A 20,735-nucleotide genomic window follows, 5' to 3' on the forward strand; every position below is an offset into this window, starting at 1 on the left:
AATGGTGAGAGGGAGCGGCAGCCGCTCTGACGTGCAGCCGGTGCAGGGAGAGAGAAAAGAAGAAGGAAGTAAGCTGGAGGAAGTTCCCCAGACAAGCGCAGAGCAAGTAAATTGGGATGAAGAGGGTTACTTGCTCGGTATACTGGCAATTGTTATCCACCAGGTAGCTACATTTTAAATGAAATAAATGACAATTAAAGGGTTAGTGCCAGCTAATCGATGTACCCGTTTGCAATCGTGTCAAGTTACAGTATGCTCGTCCTACTATCCCACTCTTAAGAAAAAATATTTTAGCCGTAAAACAATGTATGCACACGCAGCATAGCAATATTAATTCAGAAGAAATATAACACAATATTAATAAAATGAATAGTTTTACTTTAAAGTTTAGGTAGTTAAACTGATATGATATACAATATATTTTTAATCATTTATATATCGTTTTGTTGTCTGGTTAATACTTTCCAATGAAGGTTATGTATACAGGATTTGTCTTGAAATGTTTATTGTATTTTCATTGAAATTGATTATTTGTATGGCAGGTGTCTCCAAACCGGTCCTCAATGGCCGCTGTGGGGCCTGGGTTTTGTTTCAACCGATCGAGTACCGACAGTTTAACCAATGACGTTTCTGCTAAAACAAGCAGCACCTGACTGCAATCAACTGATTCCACTTGTAAGACACCAGATCGGTGCAGAGGTGTTGTCTTGTTTTGTTAGAATGAAATAGAATGAAATCCTGTGCCCGCCGCAGCCCTATGTGGAATAGTTTGGAGACCACTGAATTATGGCATAAACAATGAAGTCATTTTATAGACAGAGATATATAGAGATATATTATAATCAATTGGATACCTAAAACTTGCTTTGAAAAATAAATTCTTTGTTTATTCAGGTTGATCATAGAGCTAGTACAGAAAATGAATCCAACTCCAGTTCAGACTTGCAGTACTTTGAGCGCCCCAAGTCAGACAGTCACAGTCTAGACACATTTTCTTAATTTTTCTCTGAAAGTGCACGAAATTGATGCATTTTACAATAAAATGTAAAAAAAAAAAAAAAAAAATTCTCCCCGGGGGGACATGCTCCCGGACCCCCCTAGGGGTTCTGTGTTTCCTTTCGTAAAGCGATTCTTGTGGGCTGGGCTGAGTCAAAGTCCAGGGCTGCTTTTTAGTCCCAGTCCGCCCCTGCTGTCATGTCTAGTCCTTCCTTAGTCCATTTCACTTCAGTTTTGTCCTACGTATGCCGTTATGCCCTTTCTTTTCCTGGCTGACCAGTACATTGAATTGCTCACATCCTAGCGTGACTTGACTGCCACTTGTGTGAGTTTAACTATGAAACAATTCCAGTATCCGACACAGCGAGACATTTGACATCTCCGACGTGGTGTAAAAAGTAGCCGTACTGAGCCATGAAAACAAGCCAAACGCTTCCGTGAAAGTGACACAGAAAATGACAAAACCGTCGCCGTCAAATGCTGATGGTTGCACTTCCTCATATGAGCTCCTCGCCGCCTCGCGCATAAACTCATTCACGTACACAAGCGTATGTCTGTTAATAGGGCAATTTAAATGCAGGTGCTGCCGGATCACAAGCACCCGCAATATTTCAGTTCAAGTTATTTTATTGCTTTCATCTGGCTTTATTCCACCTTGTTTTGTTTTTTTGTAGCTTGTTTGGCCTGCTATCAACTGCACTGCGACGCTTCCAAAGCTCATCTGCGTTCATCACACATTTCATTTTGCACAGTAAAGGGGACAGACCAAGAGATTTTTTAGTGCCTCTTATACAAATAGATGCATATCTTGAATGCTTTTCTACACTTCTTAGTATTACACCATGGAGACGGTGGGTAAAACGTACCCTGCTGATGGCCAGGAGGAAGTCGAGGCGGTCCGACTTTCGCACTGAATGTCGCAGCTTCCAGTAGAGCAGATGCTCCCAGGCAAACACCAGCAGACTGAGGCCCATGGCCACCAACAGCATGTAGAAGACACCTGCCATGTTGTCGATGTCCAGCTTACTGCTCATCACCTCCTTCTTTTCGTTTCGGCAGATGCCCGTTAGCCACACCGTCTGCAGCTTCTGAGTGTCGCCTGACACAAAAGACAAAATCATGAATGTCAAAATTGGTTGAGTATGGAGTAAATTTTGCAGGATCTCCATTTGAATGAAGGCACGGCGACGAGAGGTGTGCATCGGCACTGCCCTCACGATTCGATTCGATTACGATTCGGAGGGCCACGATTCGATTCGATTCAGAGGGTCACGATTCGATTCGGTTCGATTCGGCAATGCACCGCGATGCATTAAAGCCTGGGATGCCTTAAAATTCTAAAGCAAAGCATATTTTTCGTGAATCATGAGGCAACACAAGCGGTCAGATATTAAACAACTTTTTATTGGCTCTTGTGTCACTCATGGTTGAAGTCAAATGAAAATACTTTCATATATATATATATATATATATATATATATATGTATATATATATATATAAAAACATCACAGCATTTAATTAGTGCTTTGAATGAGACCAGGGCTTTCTTTTTTTTACACACAGTAGCAGCCTTTCACACAGTGCAACATCTGAACTCCTGTGCAAAATCAGTAATAACAGTCACTGTATTTTAGTCACAACGACCCATCAATAAGAGTAAATATTAAAGAAAACGACAAAGAAAATATTGTAGTGCAGCAGCATCTTTATCGCAATATCAATCCAGGGATTAGTTCAGTTGCAAACAAAACATCAACTTAAATTGCGATGTAGAACAAAAGTAAATGTAGGCCTAGCCCACTATATATGTACAATAGAGGTTAGATCGGGCCTAAAAAATACAGCGTGACCCGACACGGCCCGCTGGTATTGAAGCCCGACCCGGCCCGAGCCCAATCAATCAACTAGATTTGCAGGCCCAGCCCGAAAAACCCGAAAAAAAATTTTTTTTGTTTGTTTTTTTTTTGTTGTTGTTGGAGTGACGCGAAAGAAGAGAAAAAAACGCAGCAGCAGCAATTTATTTTAATTTCTCCGAGTTGGCAGAAAAAACGCACGTTTTCTTAATGTTTAAATAGTCTACATATTTTTATGATCATTATAAAAGCATTTACACAACGAAATAACGCTGGGAAAGTTTAATATAAAAAAAAAAAAAAAAAAAACCTTGGGTTTTGCAGACACACAGAGGAGAAGATTCAAAAGGATCCCATTTCTGTTGCCTTTGTGTGCATAAATAAAAGTGTCCTTCGTAACGAATTCTCAGTTGGCAGAAAAAAAACGCAAGTTTTCTTAATGTTTAAATAGTCTACATATTTTTATGATCATTATAAAAGCATTTACACAACGAAATAACGCCGGGAAAGTTTAATATTAAAAAAACAACAACAAAAAACATGCGGTTTTGCAGACACACAGAGGAGAAGATTCAAAAGGATCACATTTGTGTTGCCTTTGTGTGCATAAATAAAAGTGTCTTTCATAACGAATTCTCAGTTGGCAGAAAAAAAACGCAAGTTTTCTTAATGTTTAAATAGTCTACATATTTTTATGATCATTATAAAAACATTTACACAACGAAATAACGCTGGGAAAGTTTAATACTAAAAAAAAAAAAAAAACATGCACGCCACGGCGTTCATGTGCGTGCACAAGCAAATGCACAATACAAAGAGCCTGCTCTCGGTTTTATCCCTTTTTTTTTTTTTTTTTTTTTTTTTAAATTTATTAGTCCGGTGCGGCGGCCCAACCCGACCCGACCCGAACGTGAATGCTTAACATTTTGGGCCCGACCCGAAATTCTGGTTGGGTCGGGCCCAAAATGTTAATCGGGTTCGGGCACAAGATCTAACCTCTAAGAGACATAAAATAGGGACATAAAATAACAATGGCTGAAGCGGAGAAAGAGGGAGCAAGAAAGATTATTGATGCACCTTAAACATTGAAAGCAGACATCTGGAGACATTTTGGCTTCTACGAGGTTGGTGGGAAACCAGAGTTATGTGGTGTGTAAAAAATGAAACACGAGAATAATAATACAAATGGGGAAACCAAATCCGTTACATCACCGGAATTGCGCAGGGAAGATTTTTGAACGTACTTATATATTTTAAAATGCGCTAAATCGATTCGGCTTGTTGCTCGTATCGAATTGAATCGTCCATGCCCTGCTTCGGGATGCATCGCCGCATCAATTATTGTTGACACCACTAACGGTGACCATCCTTTCTTCAGTTACTCCATCTTACCATCAGCCAGGAACTGAAGCAGGGCGAGGTCAATGGGTCTTTTCCATCGGGAGTCCTTCTGCAGTGCGATGCCGTATCCGGTAGTTGCGAAGACTTTGCCGCTGCCAATGGTCACCAGTTTACAGCCCTCGTCCTTTCCCGCCATATAGTTGAGCACGGCAGCATCATAGATGAAGGCGTCCAGCTTTCTGAAATGAAAAAAACAGACACGCATTGACAGCGGTGTTCAGGTTCCGTGGAGGTTCTGAAACCTACCCGGTCTTGAGGCTGTTGAGGGCGTCCTCGACCCCTTTTTGGTTGTACTTGACCATATGCGAGTGCATCTCCGGGTAGTTGCTGCGGATGTTTCGTTCCGTGCTGCCGTTGGGCACTGTACCGAAGCGGAATGGCGGGTACTGCTCCTGAGGCTTCTGGAACTACAAGGCAGAATAAGTTGGAAACACCAGTTCTTAACAAGATTGGGGTTTTAACTAGGGCTGTCAAACGATTAAAATTTTTAATCGAGTTAATCACAGCTTGAAAATTATTTAATCGTAATTAGTAATCGCAATTAATCGCAATTCAAACCATCTCTAAAATATGCCATATTTTTCTGTAAATTATTCTTGGAATGGAAAGATAAGACAAGACGGATATATACATTAAACATACTGTACTAAGTACTGTATTTGTTTATTATAACAATAAATCCACAAGGCGGCATTAACATTAACATTCTGTGAAAGGGATGCACGGATAGAAAGACTTGTAATTCTTAAATGTGAATACAAGTTATAGTAATTTTGATAGTTTGTATATTGTGACTAAATATTGCCATCTAGTGTATTTGTTGAGCTAAACTTAATATTTGAATAGAGTATTATTTTGCATAGCTATTTTAATTGGGAATGCCAGATCTCTTTGCATTGAGCGCTTTTCTTTTTGTGAACATTATTTTATTTTTGAGGGATAGGAATATTATTTTTGTTGTGCTTTCACTAAATGATACTGTAGCGACTTAAATGTTCTTAACTGCCCAAATGCATGATGGGAATTTGAGCAACCATGAGTCACAGTGGTTGCTGCAAATGGTATATCTTCTCTGCGTTAAGTACAATACATGGTGTTAAGAAAAGATCATCAGTTATTCTTCCCCATATCGCTTGCCACAATAATGATAACAGTTGTGGAAGACATGCCACCGCTTATTCCGTTAAATAGCGCGGCTCCAATAAATGCCTGCGTTACCTGTTCGCCCTTCTTGGTAATTGGCGGTGCTATGAACAGGCGATTTATGTTGACTCATTGTCGTCGGTTGGCTCGGTTCGTCCGATTTCCTCCTGAGGAAGACGGCGGCGTACATATACACACCGAGAGACGTTGGATGGCTTTTTGTGGGTACTTTTATTAACAAAACAAAAGCACGTGGGGGACGCAGCACTAAACCTGCGCTAACTGCGCACTTTCTCTACTCTCTCGCTCGACCACTTTCTTCCTCACTGCTCAATCTGACAAAGCCGGTCACATTGAAAATAACAGCGGCCCCCTTGGCGGGTGCCGATAACACCTGCGTCCACTCCACTTGCTTGTCTCTGCCCTTGGCTCTCAATATAATTCAAACGGCGCCATTTTAGTCTGTTCGCGGCAATGCTTGAGTGGGTCGTTCCGTGCATGCGTTAATTGCGTTAAATATTTTAACGTGATTAATTTAAAATATAAATCTTTTAAAAAAATTAATCACGTTAAAATATTTGACGCAATTAACGCATGCACAGAATGATCCGCTCACCCATTGCCTCAAACAGATTACAAGGACGCCATTTAGGCACATTGAAGAGAATTCCACTGGCCGCTTGGGGGCAGCGCCGTTCCATACTAATGTTATTCCTCCTACTAGTGGGAGAATTAGTAGTTGTGAGACGTTTATGCTGTTGCATTATGCTATTTGTGCTCCACACATATTTATGTAAGTTTACTTTCTTTTAGTGGCAATTATGTGTCTCTTGTTGTATTTTGGGTAAGATATGTACAGAGATATGTATGTTATAAAGGCGAGTGGACACCGGCGTTCATTGGACCGCGCCGTTTATTGGCATAAACTTTGGCAACTCCTTCACAACAGACATAAGTATCATTTAGTGAAAGCGCAACAAAAATAATATTCCTATCTTTCTCAAAAAAAAAAAAAAAATGTTCACAAAAAGAAAAGCACTTCAATCTGTATTAATGAGGCCCTATTCTCACACAGTTAACTCTTTCACTCCCAGCTATTTTCACCAGAGCAAGGCCCTTCGCTCCCAGCCGTTTTTTCTGGATTTTGACTGGTTTACAAGGCCCACAGAAAATTGTGTTCTTTTGCTATATAAACTTTGAACCCACCAAAAGAAAAATTAGACTCTCTTTTTTCAGCAGAAAAAAAGTAAATTCGTTATCTTTTTCCATTCTTTAGAAATCAGCATTAGAAAATAGCTTAGTTTGAGCAATTTTCCAATTTCTGATGAAAAAACGGAGGAAATTAGCTTTTTGTAAACGCATACATTTCAAACATAACTTTGACTTTAACAAAGCTATTTTTTGCATTAGTTACATCCCAAACATCTGAATAATGTTTTCCTTTTACAAAATATCATAATGAACAAGACAAATAGAGCTTTTGATAGCAAAGTAACAATTTGTTTACACATGACTAATAAGAGATGACGCCGTTGTCGCTGCGTCTGCCGTGTAAACAAAGATGGATTATTTTTTAATCTCTGCGGGATCTGCTTGGCGAGCCCGCTGCACGGTGGTCTCAGTCGTTATGCTCTGTCGTCCAGCACCTGGCATCCCACGCGTCCTCTCGTTGTTTTGTCCGGTCGGAGCGCCGCCTGGGCTCAATCCGCCAGCGCTCTGACAATGCTGGTCGGCCGTTCACTGCTGTTGAATCGGCTTGCCTGGTCTTCCAAAATGCGCTACTGCCCTCCAGTGGCCAGTTTTACTGCTTTAAAATTGGTTTGGAGCGTTGTTCTTTGTTTCTCAGATACAGCGGAAGCTATATATGCTTCTTATTAAAAAAAAAAAAAAAACGCAAAAAACATATAAATACGTTTGTGGGACAGTTGAGCATTTAAAAATAGAACGTATTTATACGGTTCTGGGAGCAAATGAGTTAAACAACTATGCAAAGAGAACTGGAATCGCAATCAAAATAGCTATGCAAAATACACATAAAACTTACTCAGACTCATTCTATTCTTATTATTGTTATTTTTATTCTTATTATTATATTAACTCTACTTTTGATTGAAAATTTTACAAATTTTATTAAAATGAAAAAATTAAGAGGGGTATTAATATAGAATTACTATAACTTGTTACTATAACATTTATCTTTTAAGAACTACAAGTCTTTCTATCAGTGGATCCCTTTAACAGAAAGAACGCTAATAGTGTTAATGCCATCTTGTGGATTTAGTGTTATAATAATTCATTCACTGCTTAGCCTTCAACGCGTACTGACGCACTCTCTTATCTTAACCGATAAGCGCTCAGGGCCAGCAAGCTCGACTCCCAGTATGGCTCCAAAGAATCTGAAACCTGGAGACTTGGATGAAATAAAATCCTCCATACAGAAGTTGGAGGTCTCCTTGACTGGCTTGATTCAAAACCAGAATCAAGAAATCATCAGAGAGCTCCAGTTACTTCGCGCTGAAAACGAGAAACTCAAGCAGGCGGTCGAGGAGAGAGATGTTCGCATCAAGAGGCTGGAAATTTTGGCTGACGATCTCGACCAGTGCCGACGCGCAGATGAGCTCATCATTTCTGGATTACAACTGACGCCTAGCCCAGGGGACACAGTGGCGCAACTGGCAATTGCTAAACTGAAAGAGTATGGAATAAACATGGAACCGCTGGACATCGTCGCTGTCGTCTGCTCCCATGTGGGGGGAGAGGACCGGCGACGGTGCTCATGAAGCTGGCAGACCACAAGACCAGCACCGCCATCTGAAATGGTCGAAGATTTTTTTGAATGACAACTTGACTCGCCGAAATGCCGAAATTGCAAGAAAAGCACGTCAACTCAAGAAAGCTGGGAAAATAGCCAACACCTAGGTCTCGGATTGCAGGATCCTTGTCAAGACGCAAGATACGAAGATAAAAGCTATCACGAGTCTTGACCAGCTAACTATAATAGCTAGATAACTGTAAACACCACACAGTGGACCAGTATAACAACTCGTGGATGTGGACGGTAAGATGAAACCTATCAACGGCAGGAGTCTCTACAAGAATCTCGAACACACTAAGGATTATCTACTAAAGATAACAAAGGCTGACTTTAATTTGCACGGACATAACATGACACGAATGGGTCGGGCATTTATGGGGAAAGGGAGTGTTGCAATTATGATTGACAATCTCCTTGAATGTATTGCAAATGAGCTCCTAATCCCAAATTGTAAAAACATAATTATCTGCTGTGTCTACCGAGCTCCTGATTCAAATGTCTAGTATATGGAAAAGATACTGTATAAAACGAATAATAAGCATGTTTTCATTGTGGAGACATTAATCTTGGGATAAAATATGTACAGCATGTTTGATTTTATACATACATATCTGATGAAACTGTTACAGGGACCTTTGTGTGCTCCAATTGTTGCCGCTACTCACACCAGCTGTGATAACACATAATCACTTTTGCCACACACATAGCCACAACAAAATGTTCCACAGCAAACAGATGCAAAAATGTGACATAACTAAGCCATAACCTTGTACGCCCTGAAATTAATTGAACTGCTTAACTGGACGCTAGGTTACTAAACTCAGATTGTTGATTGTGTTATTGTACAGTTTTGATGTATGTTCCATGCCTGAATGTGCGTCTTTAGTTGTATGGGGGACGGGAAACTGATAAGCATATGCTTCATCTCGTCCGCCTTTGTCTTCTTCTTCGGTTCCTTCGGGCAAATCATATCACATTTTGTAATTGTCAATGATTGTCAATGATACCGATGATGATGACAATAAAATTCCATTCCATTCCATTCCATAAACAAATACAGTACTTATGTACAGTATGTTGTATGTATATATCCGTCTTGTGTCTTATCTTTCCATTCCAACAATAATTTGCAGAAAAATATGGCATATTTTAGAGATGGTTTGAATTGCGATTAACTACGATTAATTAATTTTTAAGCTGTGATTAACTCGATTAAAAATTTTAATCGTTTGACAGCCCTAGTTTTAACGCAGGGTTTCAAAGTAGGGTTCTAAGACTAGACTAAGATTTTAAGCAAGAGGTGGTTTGAAACCCATGGATTAGTGTTTTAGGTCAGGGTTATGGATTACAGTTAAGGTAGTTTTTTGGGTAGTCAAAAATTTTTTAGCATTTTACGAAATGGTTTTGGGAAGTTAGGGCTGAATGTCAGGGCTGAATGTCAGGGTTAGAGTATAAATTAGGGTTTAAAAATCTCCATTATGGTTTATAAACAGGTTATCCAGGGTTTGGGTCTCAAATCAGTTTTTCAAAGTCATCAGTACTGGTGCATCAATAGCATGTCTGTCCTGGGAGTGGATCTCTCCTGATTGTGGTTCTCCCCAAGGTTTCTCTTTTTTTCCCATGTTTTTTTTTTTTTTTTTTTTTTAGTTTTTCCTTGCTGCCATGGAGGGTCTAAGGATGGGGGATGCCCAGGACATGGACTCATCTCAGTCATCTACTGTATCTGACTGTGTATCAAAATGACTCTGTAAAGCACTCTGAGACAAACCTGTTGTGATATAGGGCTATACAAATAAAATTGAATTGAATTGAATTCAAAGTCCTGGGTCAAGATGATGTTAAGGTTTCAAATTAGGCTTTTAGTAAACGTTTGGGTTCAAAATAAAGGGTTTAAAGCCTGGAGTAGCATTTTAATCAAGGGTTAGGGTTAAAAAATTAGGTTTTAAAACCAGAATGATCATGTCAAGGTAGTGTTTTCAAGCCTGGGGTACGGGTTAGTCTTCTTAGATAATGAAAGTCACCAGAATGAGGATTTTTTTCTTGGCCAATACAGTAAAAAAGGCCTTATGACAAAGCAGTTTGATATAAAATGACCCGAAAAAGTCAGTGTTTGTTATTCCCCCGAGGGGTTCTTTCTTTCTATTGTCACACAAAGTGACTCTATGAATATTTCTATGATAGTTTATGTATTACTGTGTCTTTGCTCCTTAGGGAGCAACTCATCATGAGCACAATCCGATACAAGGTCACATTTGCATAGTTTACACCTGCACATGCAGAGTTAAGGGGGAGAGCGCAGTGCCGGAGGGGGAGTTACATCTGGACAAACAGACGCTCATCTCATATCCAGACGTCGAAGATAACTTTTTGGGAATGCTAATGAGCGGCGGTGTAACGGCTACCTTCTTGTCGCTCAGTCCAGAAACGGTGTCGATGTACTGCTCCTGGATCATGAAAGCGGCCAAGTTGGCCGTGTAGGATGCCAGAAAGATGACGGCGAAGAAAGCCCACACCAGCACCATGATCTTACTGGTGGTTCCTTTGGGGTTCTCGATGGGCACCGAGTTGTTGAACACGATTCCCCATAGGAGCCACACCGACTTGCCGATGGTGAATGTTGGACCCCCGGGGTCTGCGGACGAGACGGTTGCATTTTAACAACAGACAAATAACCTGAAAAAAGGTTAAGGCAGCGTGATAGGTGCACTCCCTGTAGTCAATATCAAATATTAGAAGAATGACAATAATACATTATCAACCGAAGACAAAAATATGATGGGAGAAAAAATTATGGTCTTAACAAGTTTGCGAGTACAATTCAGTTGTATTTGACTACAATCCTATGTTTTGATTGTAAAAAATATATATATGTATATGGTGGAAAACACTTAGGTGACTTGGAAGTTCGCTCTGAGACCCCCAATTTGGCCAACTTTCAAAATTGTCCAATATGCATGTGTGATACATCATCGGAAAGCTTAAAATCTCAGTTTTCTGGAGGAACAAAAATTTTGAACAGGAGGGCATTTAAAAAAAATTAAACAGCAAAACCCAATCTGGAGGTGAGAGCACGTGAGAGCAGAATTACAGGACGCCATGACTTTAATGAGATATTATCGCATACTTACCTTGTTTCGATCCAAAAACTCAATGCAGCATGCATCACTGAGTGTCGAGACACAGCTGTGAATGGCCACAGCTGGATTTTTTGAGGATTTTATGGGTGAAACATGGTAATATAACAAGGGTCGCAATGCAGAAATCGCAGACATCAAGGATTGGTCGACTTTTTCTTTTTCATATGGCGGAAAACACTCAGGTGACTTGAAGTTCTGCTCTGAGACCACCAATTTGGCCAAACTCAAAATTGTCCTGTATACATGTGTGATACATCATTGGAAAGCTTAAAATCTCAATTTTCTGGGGGTATAAAACTTTTGAACAGGAGGGCATATTAAAAAAAAAAAAAAAAAAACAGCAAAACCCTATCTGGAGGTAAGAGCATGCGAGAGCAGAATTACAGGCGCCATGACTTTAACGAGATGTTATCGCGTACTTACCTTGTTTCAATCCAAAAACTCCATGTAGCATGTATCACTGAGTGTCAAGACAAGCTGTGAATGGCCACAGCTGGATTTATTTGGGATTTTATGGGTTAAACATGGTAATATAACAAGGGTCGCGATGCAGAAATCGCAGACATCAAGGAGTGATCAAGGTTTTCTTTTTCATATATTTGTCCTTTAAAATTTTTTTTTTTTTTTTTTTTTGGACCCATTATTTATCATCTAACATATCAGAGAAAATGCGACAGTAACAAAAAAATACAATTGAGCAATAGTTATGAGATAGATATCGTGACTTTTTTACAGACACCATTTTTTTTATTGTGAAGTAATTTGTTTAAAAGTTTAAAATATGCGAGTGAATAGTCTTTTAAAGTCCTTTTTTTTTTTTAATATGAAATATTAGACATCAATTAATTATTCTAAGCTAAAAATGACAGACATTTTGTATAATAAATATAAGTAATTACCTTCGTTTTATGGCTGGGTTGAAACAAAAGTGGTTGTGCGACATCTGTAAACTGGGGTTTCCAGGGTAAAACAGACAAATTAAAAATAGTTCCGGGGCTTAATGCGCCATGAATCTGCTATGGCAGCATATAGACCAACAAAAAAATACAATTAAGCGATAGTTATGAGGTACATATCAGTGACTTTTTTACGGACACCATTTTTTTTTTTTTATACGACATAATTTGTTTAAAAGTTTAAAATATGCGAGTGAATGATTTTTTAAAGTCGTTTTTTTTTTGTTTTGTTTTTTTAATACGAAATATTAGACATCAATTAATGATTCTAAGCTAAAAATGACAGACATTTTGAATAATAAATATAATTAATTACCTTCGTTTTTTGGCTGGGTTGAAACAAAAGCGGTTGCGCGACGTCTGCAAACTAGGGTTTCCAGGGTAAAATGGACCAATTAAAAATCGTTCGGGGGCTTAATGCGCCATCAATCTGCTATGGCAGCATATAGACAAATTGTTCTATCAAACACAAGAGTTTTTTTGGCTTAAAATACAGCAGTTTCTTTTAAAGAGGAGTGAAAGAGCAGAAACTGCTTTTTCAGTCTTGTCTGTGTTTTTCGCCATATGTATTTATGCATCCAGAGATTTAGAGTTACAGTTGTATTTAACTCATTTTGTACCATTAATGGCAATGTACATCCAATCCATTCCATTTCCAAATGTTCATTCAAACGCCACTAACCCCTTAAAGTGTATTGGACGTCCATCGCTGTCACAGGTAGCAAATTAGTTAATAATATCAAACAAAATCTTTAGAAATAAAACTTTTGCCTCCATTTTGATGAACACATAAATCCATTATCCTACAGTATTTCAAATTGGGTCATTCCACTTGCAGCGAAGCCATTTTTGAGGTGATGGGAAACACTGTTTGAGGACATTCAGCACTGACATGAAAGTCCATTTCTTATCTATTGATTTCTTACGTGAGCTTGATGACTTGAGGAGGAAGATGAGAAGGACGCCTCACCTTTCGCCGTCACCAGGCTGCGGTTGTAGCCCACCGGACTGCAGTATTCGAAGACAAACACGGTAATGGCGACCACGGTCAGACACATGACGAACATCATCACCCACACAGCGGGACTGTACGGCTCTGTAAGCATGAATAAAAAGCATTGTAGCGATGCTGTTATTGCACGTTAGCTTGGGCAAAGATTTGTGGATAATGTAATATTTATCATACCAAACGCATTTGATGGGGGGACCGTTAACTCATTGCATGACACTGACAACGATAGACATCAAATTCATTTAAACTGGTTGTGAATTCGCATTTTACAGTGCCACTGAGGCCGCTAGGCATCCAATCCATTTTGACGGGGAGGGTTGGCAGCGATGTGATGCCATCATGCCAATATCAAAATGTGTTATCATATTTTATAATATGTAAATTGAGAATTTTCACTGTTAGTATTACTCAAATACAGTGACCCCTTCAAACTTTGCGCCCTCAGTCCATCGAGGATATTTTTTTCAATTAAAAATATATTCATACTAGGGCTGTCAAACGATTACAAATTTTAATCATGTTAATCACAGCTTAAAAATTAAATAATCGTAATTAAGCGCAATTCAAACCATCTATAAAATATGCCATATTTTTCTGTTAATTATTGTTGGAATGGAAATATAAGACATAAGACAGATATATACATTCAACATACTGTACATAAGTATTGTTTATTTTATTAATAAATCAACAAGATGGCATTTCCATTATTAACATTCTGTTAAAGCGATCCATGGATAGAAAGACTTGTAGTTCTTACAAGATAAATGTTAGTACAAGTTATAGAAATTTTATATTAAAACCCCTCTTAATGTTTTTGTTTTAATGAAATTTGTAAAATTTTCAAACAAAAAATAAACTAGTAGCTCGCCATTGTTGATGTCAATAATTACACAATGCTCATGGATGGTGCTGAAACCCATAAAATCAGTCGCACCCAAGCGCCAGCAGAGGGTGACAAAACACAAAAAAACACAAGTAACAAATGGACATAACACTGTCATTTTAATCTGTTTGAGCGGGGCATGTGCGTTAATTGCGTCAAATATTTTAACGTGATTAATTTAAAAAAATTAATTACCGCCCGTTAACGCGATAATTTTGCCCTAATTCATACAGATGGGCCGTCCCGAGCTGATCACATAGTTTCACTTTCCCTCCTGCTGCTCTTTGTTGGTCAGCACTGGAGTTGCTTATTAATGTTAACAATGTTTGACAGACGTTTAATATTTGATCTTGTCACAGATGCTTGGAAGCCGAAGATTCAAAGAACCGCATGTGTCAATCATCGTTTAACTTATTTAACAGTTGCTGTGGCAACTCATTGTAAGTGAGCAGCTTGAGCGAATTTCAGTGGACTCACTCAGTGAAGCATTTATTAAAGACAAACATTTTCTACTTTATTCTTGTTTAAAAATAATTCGGTGGGACAGTAATGTTTAAAATTTATCATAATTATTACATTGGAAGTGGTTATAACCATTAAAATATACACATTAGGGCTGTCAAAGTTATCGCGTTAACGGGCGGTAATTAATTTTTTAAATTAATCACGTTAAAATATTTGACGCAATTAACACACATGCCCCGCTCAAACAAATTAAGATGACAGCACAGTGACATGTGCACTTGTTACGTGTTTTTTTTGTGTTTTGTCGCCCTCTGCTGGCACTTGGGTGTGACTGATTTTGTAATTTTTGACATCAACAATGGCGAGCTACAAGTTTATTTTTTGATTGAAAATTTTACAAATTTTATTAAAATGAAAACATAAGGGGGGCTTTAATATAAAATTTCTATAACTTGTACTAACATTTATCTTTTAAGAACTACAAGTATTTCTATCCATGGATCACTTTAACAGAATGTTAATGTTAATGCCATCTTGTTGATTTATTGTTATAATAAACAAATACAGTACTTATGTACAGTATGTTGAATGTATATATCAGTCTTGTGTCTTTCCATTCCAACAATAATTTACAGAAAAATATGGCATTTTTATAGATGGTTTGAATTGCGATTAATTACGATTAATTAATTTTTAAGCTGTGATTTGTGATTAACTCGATTAAAAATTTTAATCGTTTGACAGCCCTAATATACACATATAAAAGTTTTTTTTTTTTTTTTTTTAATTATACTTTGGGGAAAAAAATGAAAAAACATGTCTTATATGTATCCCTTTCCAATGCTAAATCTGAATAAATGCATTGAATACACACACACACACAAAATATTTTGGGAGCGGCGGTATTTCGTGGTTTTCACTCGTTGGGTTGTGGTCCGCATTAACCGCGGAAAAAACGAGTGATCACTGTATATTCTTTAAAACAACTCCAAAGATTTAAATTTCAATCGAAAAAAGTGAAAAAACATAAATATATGGAACTGACGCATCATGTGAAAATACTAAATTATGCAGGAACACAACTCAAAATATCCAAACACGGGATATTTCCTGACCTAAGAAGGCAGACGGTGAGACTGTGCCGTTACTCCTGGCCACCATGACGCTGATGCCCGTCTCCACAAATGGCACCGAGAAGTCGATAATCTCAGAACGTTCTTCGTTTATGGTCAGTGAGCCGATGGCCATGTCTGCACGCTTGTAGAACACCTGGGGGGAATAAACCCACAAGACCATCCTGTTGACATGAATTATGTCATTTCATGGCCCTGACTGTCCCTGAGGTCCTGTCCGTCCTCTCAGTTTTACCTTTTAACCTCTGCATTGTAAAGCAGCACTTAATCCTTAATCCATGCAGAGGTTTTACAGGATATAGCATAAGGTCCCTTTGTCTCGCTTATGTAAAGTGTCTGCCTGGCAAAAGTTATGCACAGTAGAGAGTAATCATCGCTCATGTACGATGGCAATGACGCTGTGAAAATAAATACAACCCCTTTGTCAAAGAATGTGTACCAAACACAAATCTTAACTCATTGGCTGTCATTGATGGTAAAAGGCATCCAACCCGGTAGTTCTGTTTTTGGCAGCCTTTTTAATTTTCGTCTTAGTCTTCTGGACAAAATTACTTATTAGTCTTAGTCATATTTTAGCCATTTCAAAATGTGTTTGTCTTCGTCTAGTTTTAGTCAATGAAAACTCAAATTTCGTCAAGTTTTGGTCGACAATTCTCAAAATGTTTTCGTTCCTAAACTAAAAAATAAATGAATAAGAGGTTTACAACAATTTCGAATGAACATTGACAGATGAACACATAATTGTAGAGTCTACAAGGACATCACCATCTTCATGATGATAATACACACTCCGCAGGAAAACAGCACATTATTTGCAATTAAATAAACTCACCTGGATGCCATGAACTGTATGTAAAGTTTTCCAAGTGCCTATGACACCAAAATGCATGTTTATTTCATATTTCACGTGGTATTTTATGCTCCTGAATGAAATAGACGGCTTGGATGTGTGTGGAAGCGATCGTTTTATTCATTCAATTTTTGAATCCCGCGCTATGAAAATGAGGCTACGTTCATACTACAGGTCTTAATGCACAAATCCGATTTTTTGTCATATCTGTTTTTTTTTTGAGTGCCCGTTCAGACTGCCTTTGTCCATTAAGACCATTCAAGTATTACGCATGCGCACTAATTCGCAGTCCGACCCGCATGCGCAGAAGCATCAAAACAAATGACCACACATGCTGGCTGTCATCCGTCATTCCAGGGATATCATATTTTGCTTTTTAAAAAGAGGAAGAAATAACAGACATAAACAATCCCAGTTTAGGTTTATATTCAAAGTATATGGATCGATAGCATGCACGCCCTGTCCGTGCATGTCACACACACATACGGGCATTTTGCCCCGACTCTCGGCCGTGTGAGCGTTGTTGAAATATTGCTTATATGGAGCAGACAGAAAACCGATCATTCTCAGGTTTATCCTCAACCCACTTTTATTTTTTATGACTGTTTTCAAGTCCGACCCTTCCTAAAAAGCCGCGTTCAAGGCAAGCTAGGCGCTAATAACGCACAGCTGCACCGCTACCGTAGCGTCTCTCTCGCTTTTTAAAGACGTAATTGCTGCATGAATTCCGATTTGAGAGACTGGACAGTACAGACCGCCGCGACAGTCTGGAAAAATGTGGCCCAGATCGGATTTGAACAACATACGAAAGGCTACGTTCATACTACAGGTCTTAATGCATGAATCTGATTTTTAGTCATATCTGTTTTTTTTTTGGCGTGCCCGTTTAGACTGCCTTTGTCCATTGAGACCATTCAAGTATTACGCATGCACACTAATTCGCAGTCCGACAAGCGCTGAGCAAGACGACCCGCATGCGCAGAAGCATCAAAACAAATGACCACACATGCTGGCTGTCATCCGTCATTCCAGGGATATCATATTTTGCTTTTTAAAAAGCACAGCTGCACCGCTACCGTGGCGACTCTCTCGCTTTTTGATGACGTAATTGCTGCATGAATTCCGATTTGCGAGACTGGACAGTACAAACCGCCGCGACAGTCTGGAAAAATGTGGCCCAGATCGGATTTGAAACACATACGAAAGTGACCCAGATCGGATTTGAAATGGTCCAGTTCTATGCGACTTGTCACGTTCGGACCGTCAAGTTAATGTCTCACTCGAGTCGGAAAAACACGAAAAAATCGGATTCGTGCATTAAGACCTGTAGTATGAACGTAGCCAAAGTGACCCAGATCGGATTTGAAATGGTCCAGTTCTATGCGATTTGTCACGTTCAGACCGTCAAGTTAATGCCTCACTCGAGTCGAAAAAACACGAAAAAATCGGATTCGTGCATTAAGACCTGTAGTATGAACGTAGCCTGAGTGACTTCCGGCTCCAGTCTCAGGTTGAGGACGAATGCGAATGTGACGTCACCAGGGTCAGCATCTCACAATACAGCATTGCATTATAGCATTCAGATGGACTGCGGATTCAGCTGATTAATATTTTTATTTTTGGCATCACGCCATTCAAATGAGCTACAGGGATTTATTGCTGCACCATTGAGAGGCGTGTGAGTCTTTTAGGGATTCAAAAAGTTCCCGTTCACCCTCGGAGAATGGCCAAAACAAGTCCGACAGCTGTGGGACCATTGGACTTACGAGGAAGTGAGTAAACATCGTATTTTGTATTATGTCAAATACTGGGATCATGGCACACGTTTTAATACAGAGGTGGCTTGCATATTGTGGCTGACAATGCTCCTTGTCCACCGAGAATGCCACTCGGCCGACGACCGGCGGCTTGTCGCACACCCCCCTCGGTCCTTTGCGTGCCTGCCCGGAGGGCGCTATACTCGGCTTATTGCCCTCTTCGTGTGCCCGGTGTTCTGTCAAATTTTCCTTAATATGTCAGAATCCTGAACTCAGGGGTGTGCAGACTTTTTATACTGAGGGCATTTTTAAGATTTTTTTTTTGTGTGGAAACTACTGTAATTTTCGGACTATATGACGCACATAACCATAAAACGCACCCTCAAATTTGACAAGAAACCATATTTGTTCATATATAACCCACAGGTGTCCATATTGTATTATGTGATATTTATAAAATAAGACATGAAGTTCATCAGCGTGTAAAATGGCACAAATAAGATGACGGGTTCAAAATGGGAGAAAAAACAGAGGCTTAGTAGTCCGAAAATTACTGTCTGAAAAATGTTCTTGCGTTTTTATGCTTAGGCCAAAGCAAGAAAAGTGCAAAATTACTGCCATTTTTGGTATCTTTGTACTTTGTATGTTCAAGAGAATTGAGGAGCTTCAATTTGCTAAAAAAGTGCTTCAATGGCATCTTGGCAACTGAGGAGCATCATTCAATAACTGTAGTTCTTAGCTTCCATTTTGTTGCAGCTACTGGAAATGGCAAAATTCATGATTTTTTATTACTGTACAGTATTTCATTTTCTGCCCCAAAAACTAATTGTCAACATTTAACTTTGACAGCTTTAACTTGAAAACTTTTGCAGTACTACCATACTGCCAAATATGGCGGGAAAGTCAAAACAAGTTGACGAGTGTCTTACCTCGCCGATCATGCCGTTCCAGATGCCGCGTACCAGCTTGCCATGCTTGCCGTTGGTGACGAGGTAGAGGTCGTAGGAGAACTTGATGTTGCGTGACAGCTTCTTGAGGATGTCAATGCAGAAGCCCTTGCAGCACAGTTTGGTGTACGGCTCCGTGTGGCCCACAATGCTGCGGCATAACGGAATCAAAGCTGCGTCAGTCCCGATGAATGACACTCGTCCCCAACGGCGCAAATTGTTACTCTCCGATCAATTGATCGCGGCACGTGTGACTGCTTTGCATTATCGACCTCTGCTGGTCCTGCATCTGTCTTTTATCACATTCAAGACAACGCGATTAACCGATGCAGCTGACAAATACACATGTTGAGATTCGGGCCATGTGTACACGTAGCAGGATAGATGGCAAAAACAAGAACTTTTTCTACGGTTTGGCCTATCATCCACACACACATTTAAACAAAGGTATTGATTTAGGGTTGGGAATCTCTGGCATGAAGCCGATTCGATATGTATCTAGATACACAGGTTACAATTCGATTAAAAAAACGATACATTTTTAAGGCAGAGCGATTTGATACGATTCGATACAGTTTAAGAACGACACGGTTCGATACAGAGTGAAAACGATACGATAGTAAACATTTGTTGTGTGTGTTCATACAGTATTTTAACATATAAAAAAAGATTAGATTAAACAACAAAATTTCATACCAATGTTATGTTTTATTTTTTTTAATTACAAAAAAAAAATAAAGCTTACTATATGACCATCATTTTGTTGGTATAACTGGGGGGGGGGCATGGCATTTTAAACAGAGAGGTCTATAATCATTACTTTAACCTTATACACAGCAAAGTCATTCACTTATGCCTGTGATTCCACTTTTTTTTTTTTTATTCCTCATCACTGTCTATATCTTTTTTGAAGGGCAGATTTTTGTTGAGGAAGATCAACTGAGACACATGTTCATGTTTAAGTAGACTGTGTTTCGTGGAAACAATATGCCACCAATATGCTTTCCACCATTGTAGTGGGTTATTTTTCAAGGTTAAGAACTCACAATCTCTGTACCACCTAACACTTCACACTAGCTCTGTCCCATGCGAACAGATCTGGCTGCCTTTGTCACTTCAAAGTCCGACTTTTGTTTTCCGGGGTGCGTTGAAAATCAATTGCTCCACGTCGCTGGCGTGGTGCGCAAACTTTCCATTGTTTTAGCATGTTGCTTCGTTGCCACTGCTTGTTTCGTTTTGGGCTCTGAAGAAAACGCTACGGAGCGTGCGTTACAGTGGTTTTGTTAACTCTCGCGTTGTTATGACACGCCCATGACGATCGGGTAATGACGGCGACTACTAGCGGTTCTGCCGAAATTCATGGGAAGTTGAGGCAACCACGAC

The 20,735-nt window shown here is 39.3% G+C and overlaps 1 protein-coding gene across 2 annotated transcripts in view; it reads right to left on the reverse strand.

The window, feature by feature from the left end:
- Positions 1-20,735, reverse strand: part of grin2ca (glutamate receptor, ionotropic, N-methyl D-aspartate 2Ca) — a 141,145-nt gene that overhangs the window by 5,032 nt on the left and 115,378 nt on the right. For both annotated transcript variants that reach the window (XM_057861547.1, XM_057861548.1), the window contains exons 6-12: positions 19,335-19,503; positions 15,781-15,934; positions 13,273-13,398; positions 10,612-10,841; positions 4,498-4,658; positions 4,243-4,430; positions 1,863-2,095 (exon numbers count right to left, since the gene is read on the reverse strand). In XM_057861547.1, coding sequence (XP_057717530.1) covers positions 1,863-2,095; positions 4,243-4,430; positions 4,498-4,658; positions 10,612-10,841; positions 13,273-13,398; positions 15,781-15,934; positions 19,335-19,503 — 1,261 coding nt within the window. The remainder of the gene's footprint in view (positions 1-1,862; positions 2,096-4,242; positions 4,431-4,497; positions 4,659-10,611; positions 10,842-13,272; positions 13,399-15,780; positions 15,935-19,334; positions 19,504-20,735) is intronic.

Source organism: Corythoichthys intestinalis, chromosome 16 (assembly GCF_030265065.1).
Source record: "Corythoichthys intestinalis isolate RoL2023-P3 chromosome 16, ASM3026506v1, whole genome shotgun sequence".
Taxonomy (NCBI): Eukaryota; Metazoa; Chordata; class Actinopteri; order Syngnathiformes; family Syngnathidae; genus Corythoichthys; species Corythoichthys intestinalis.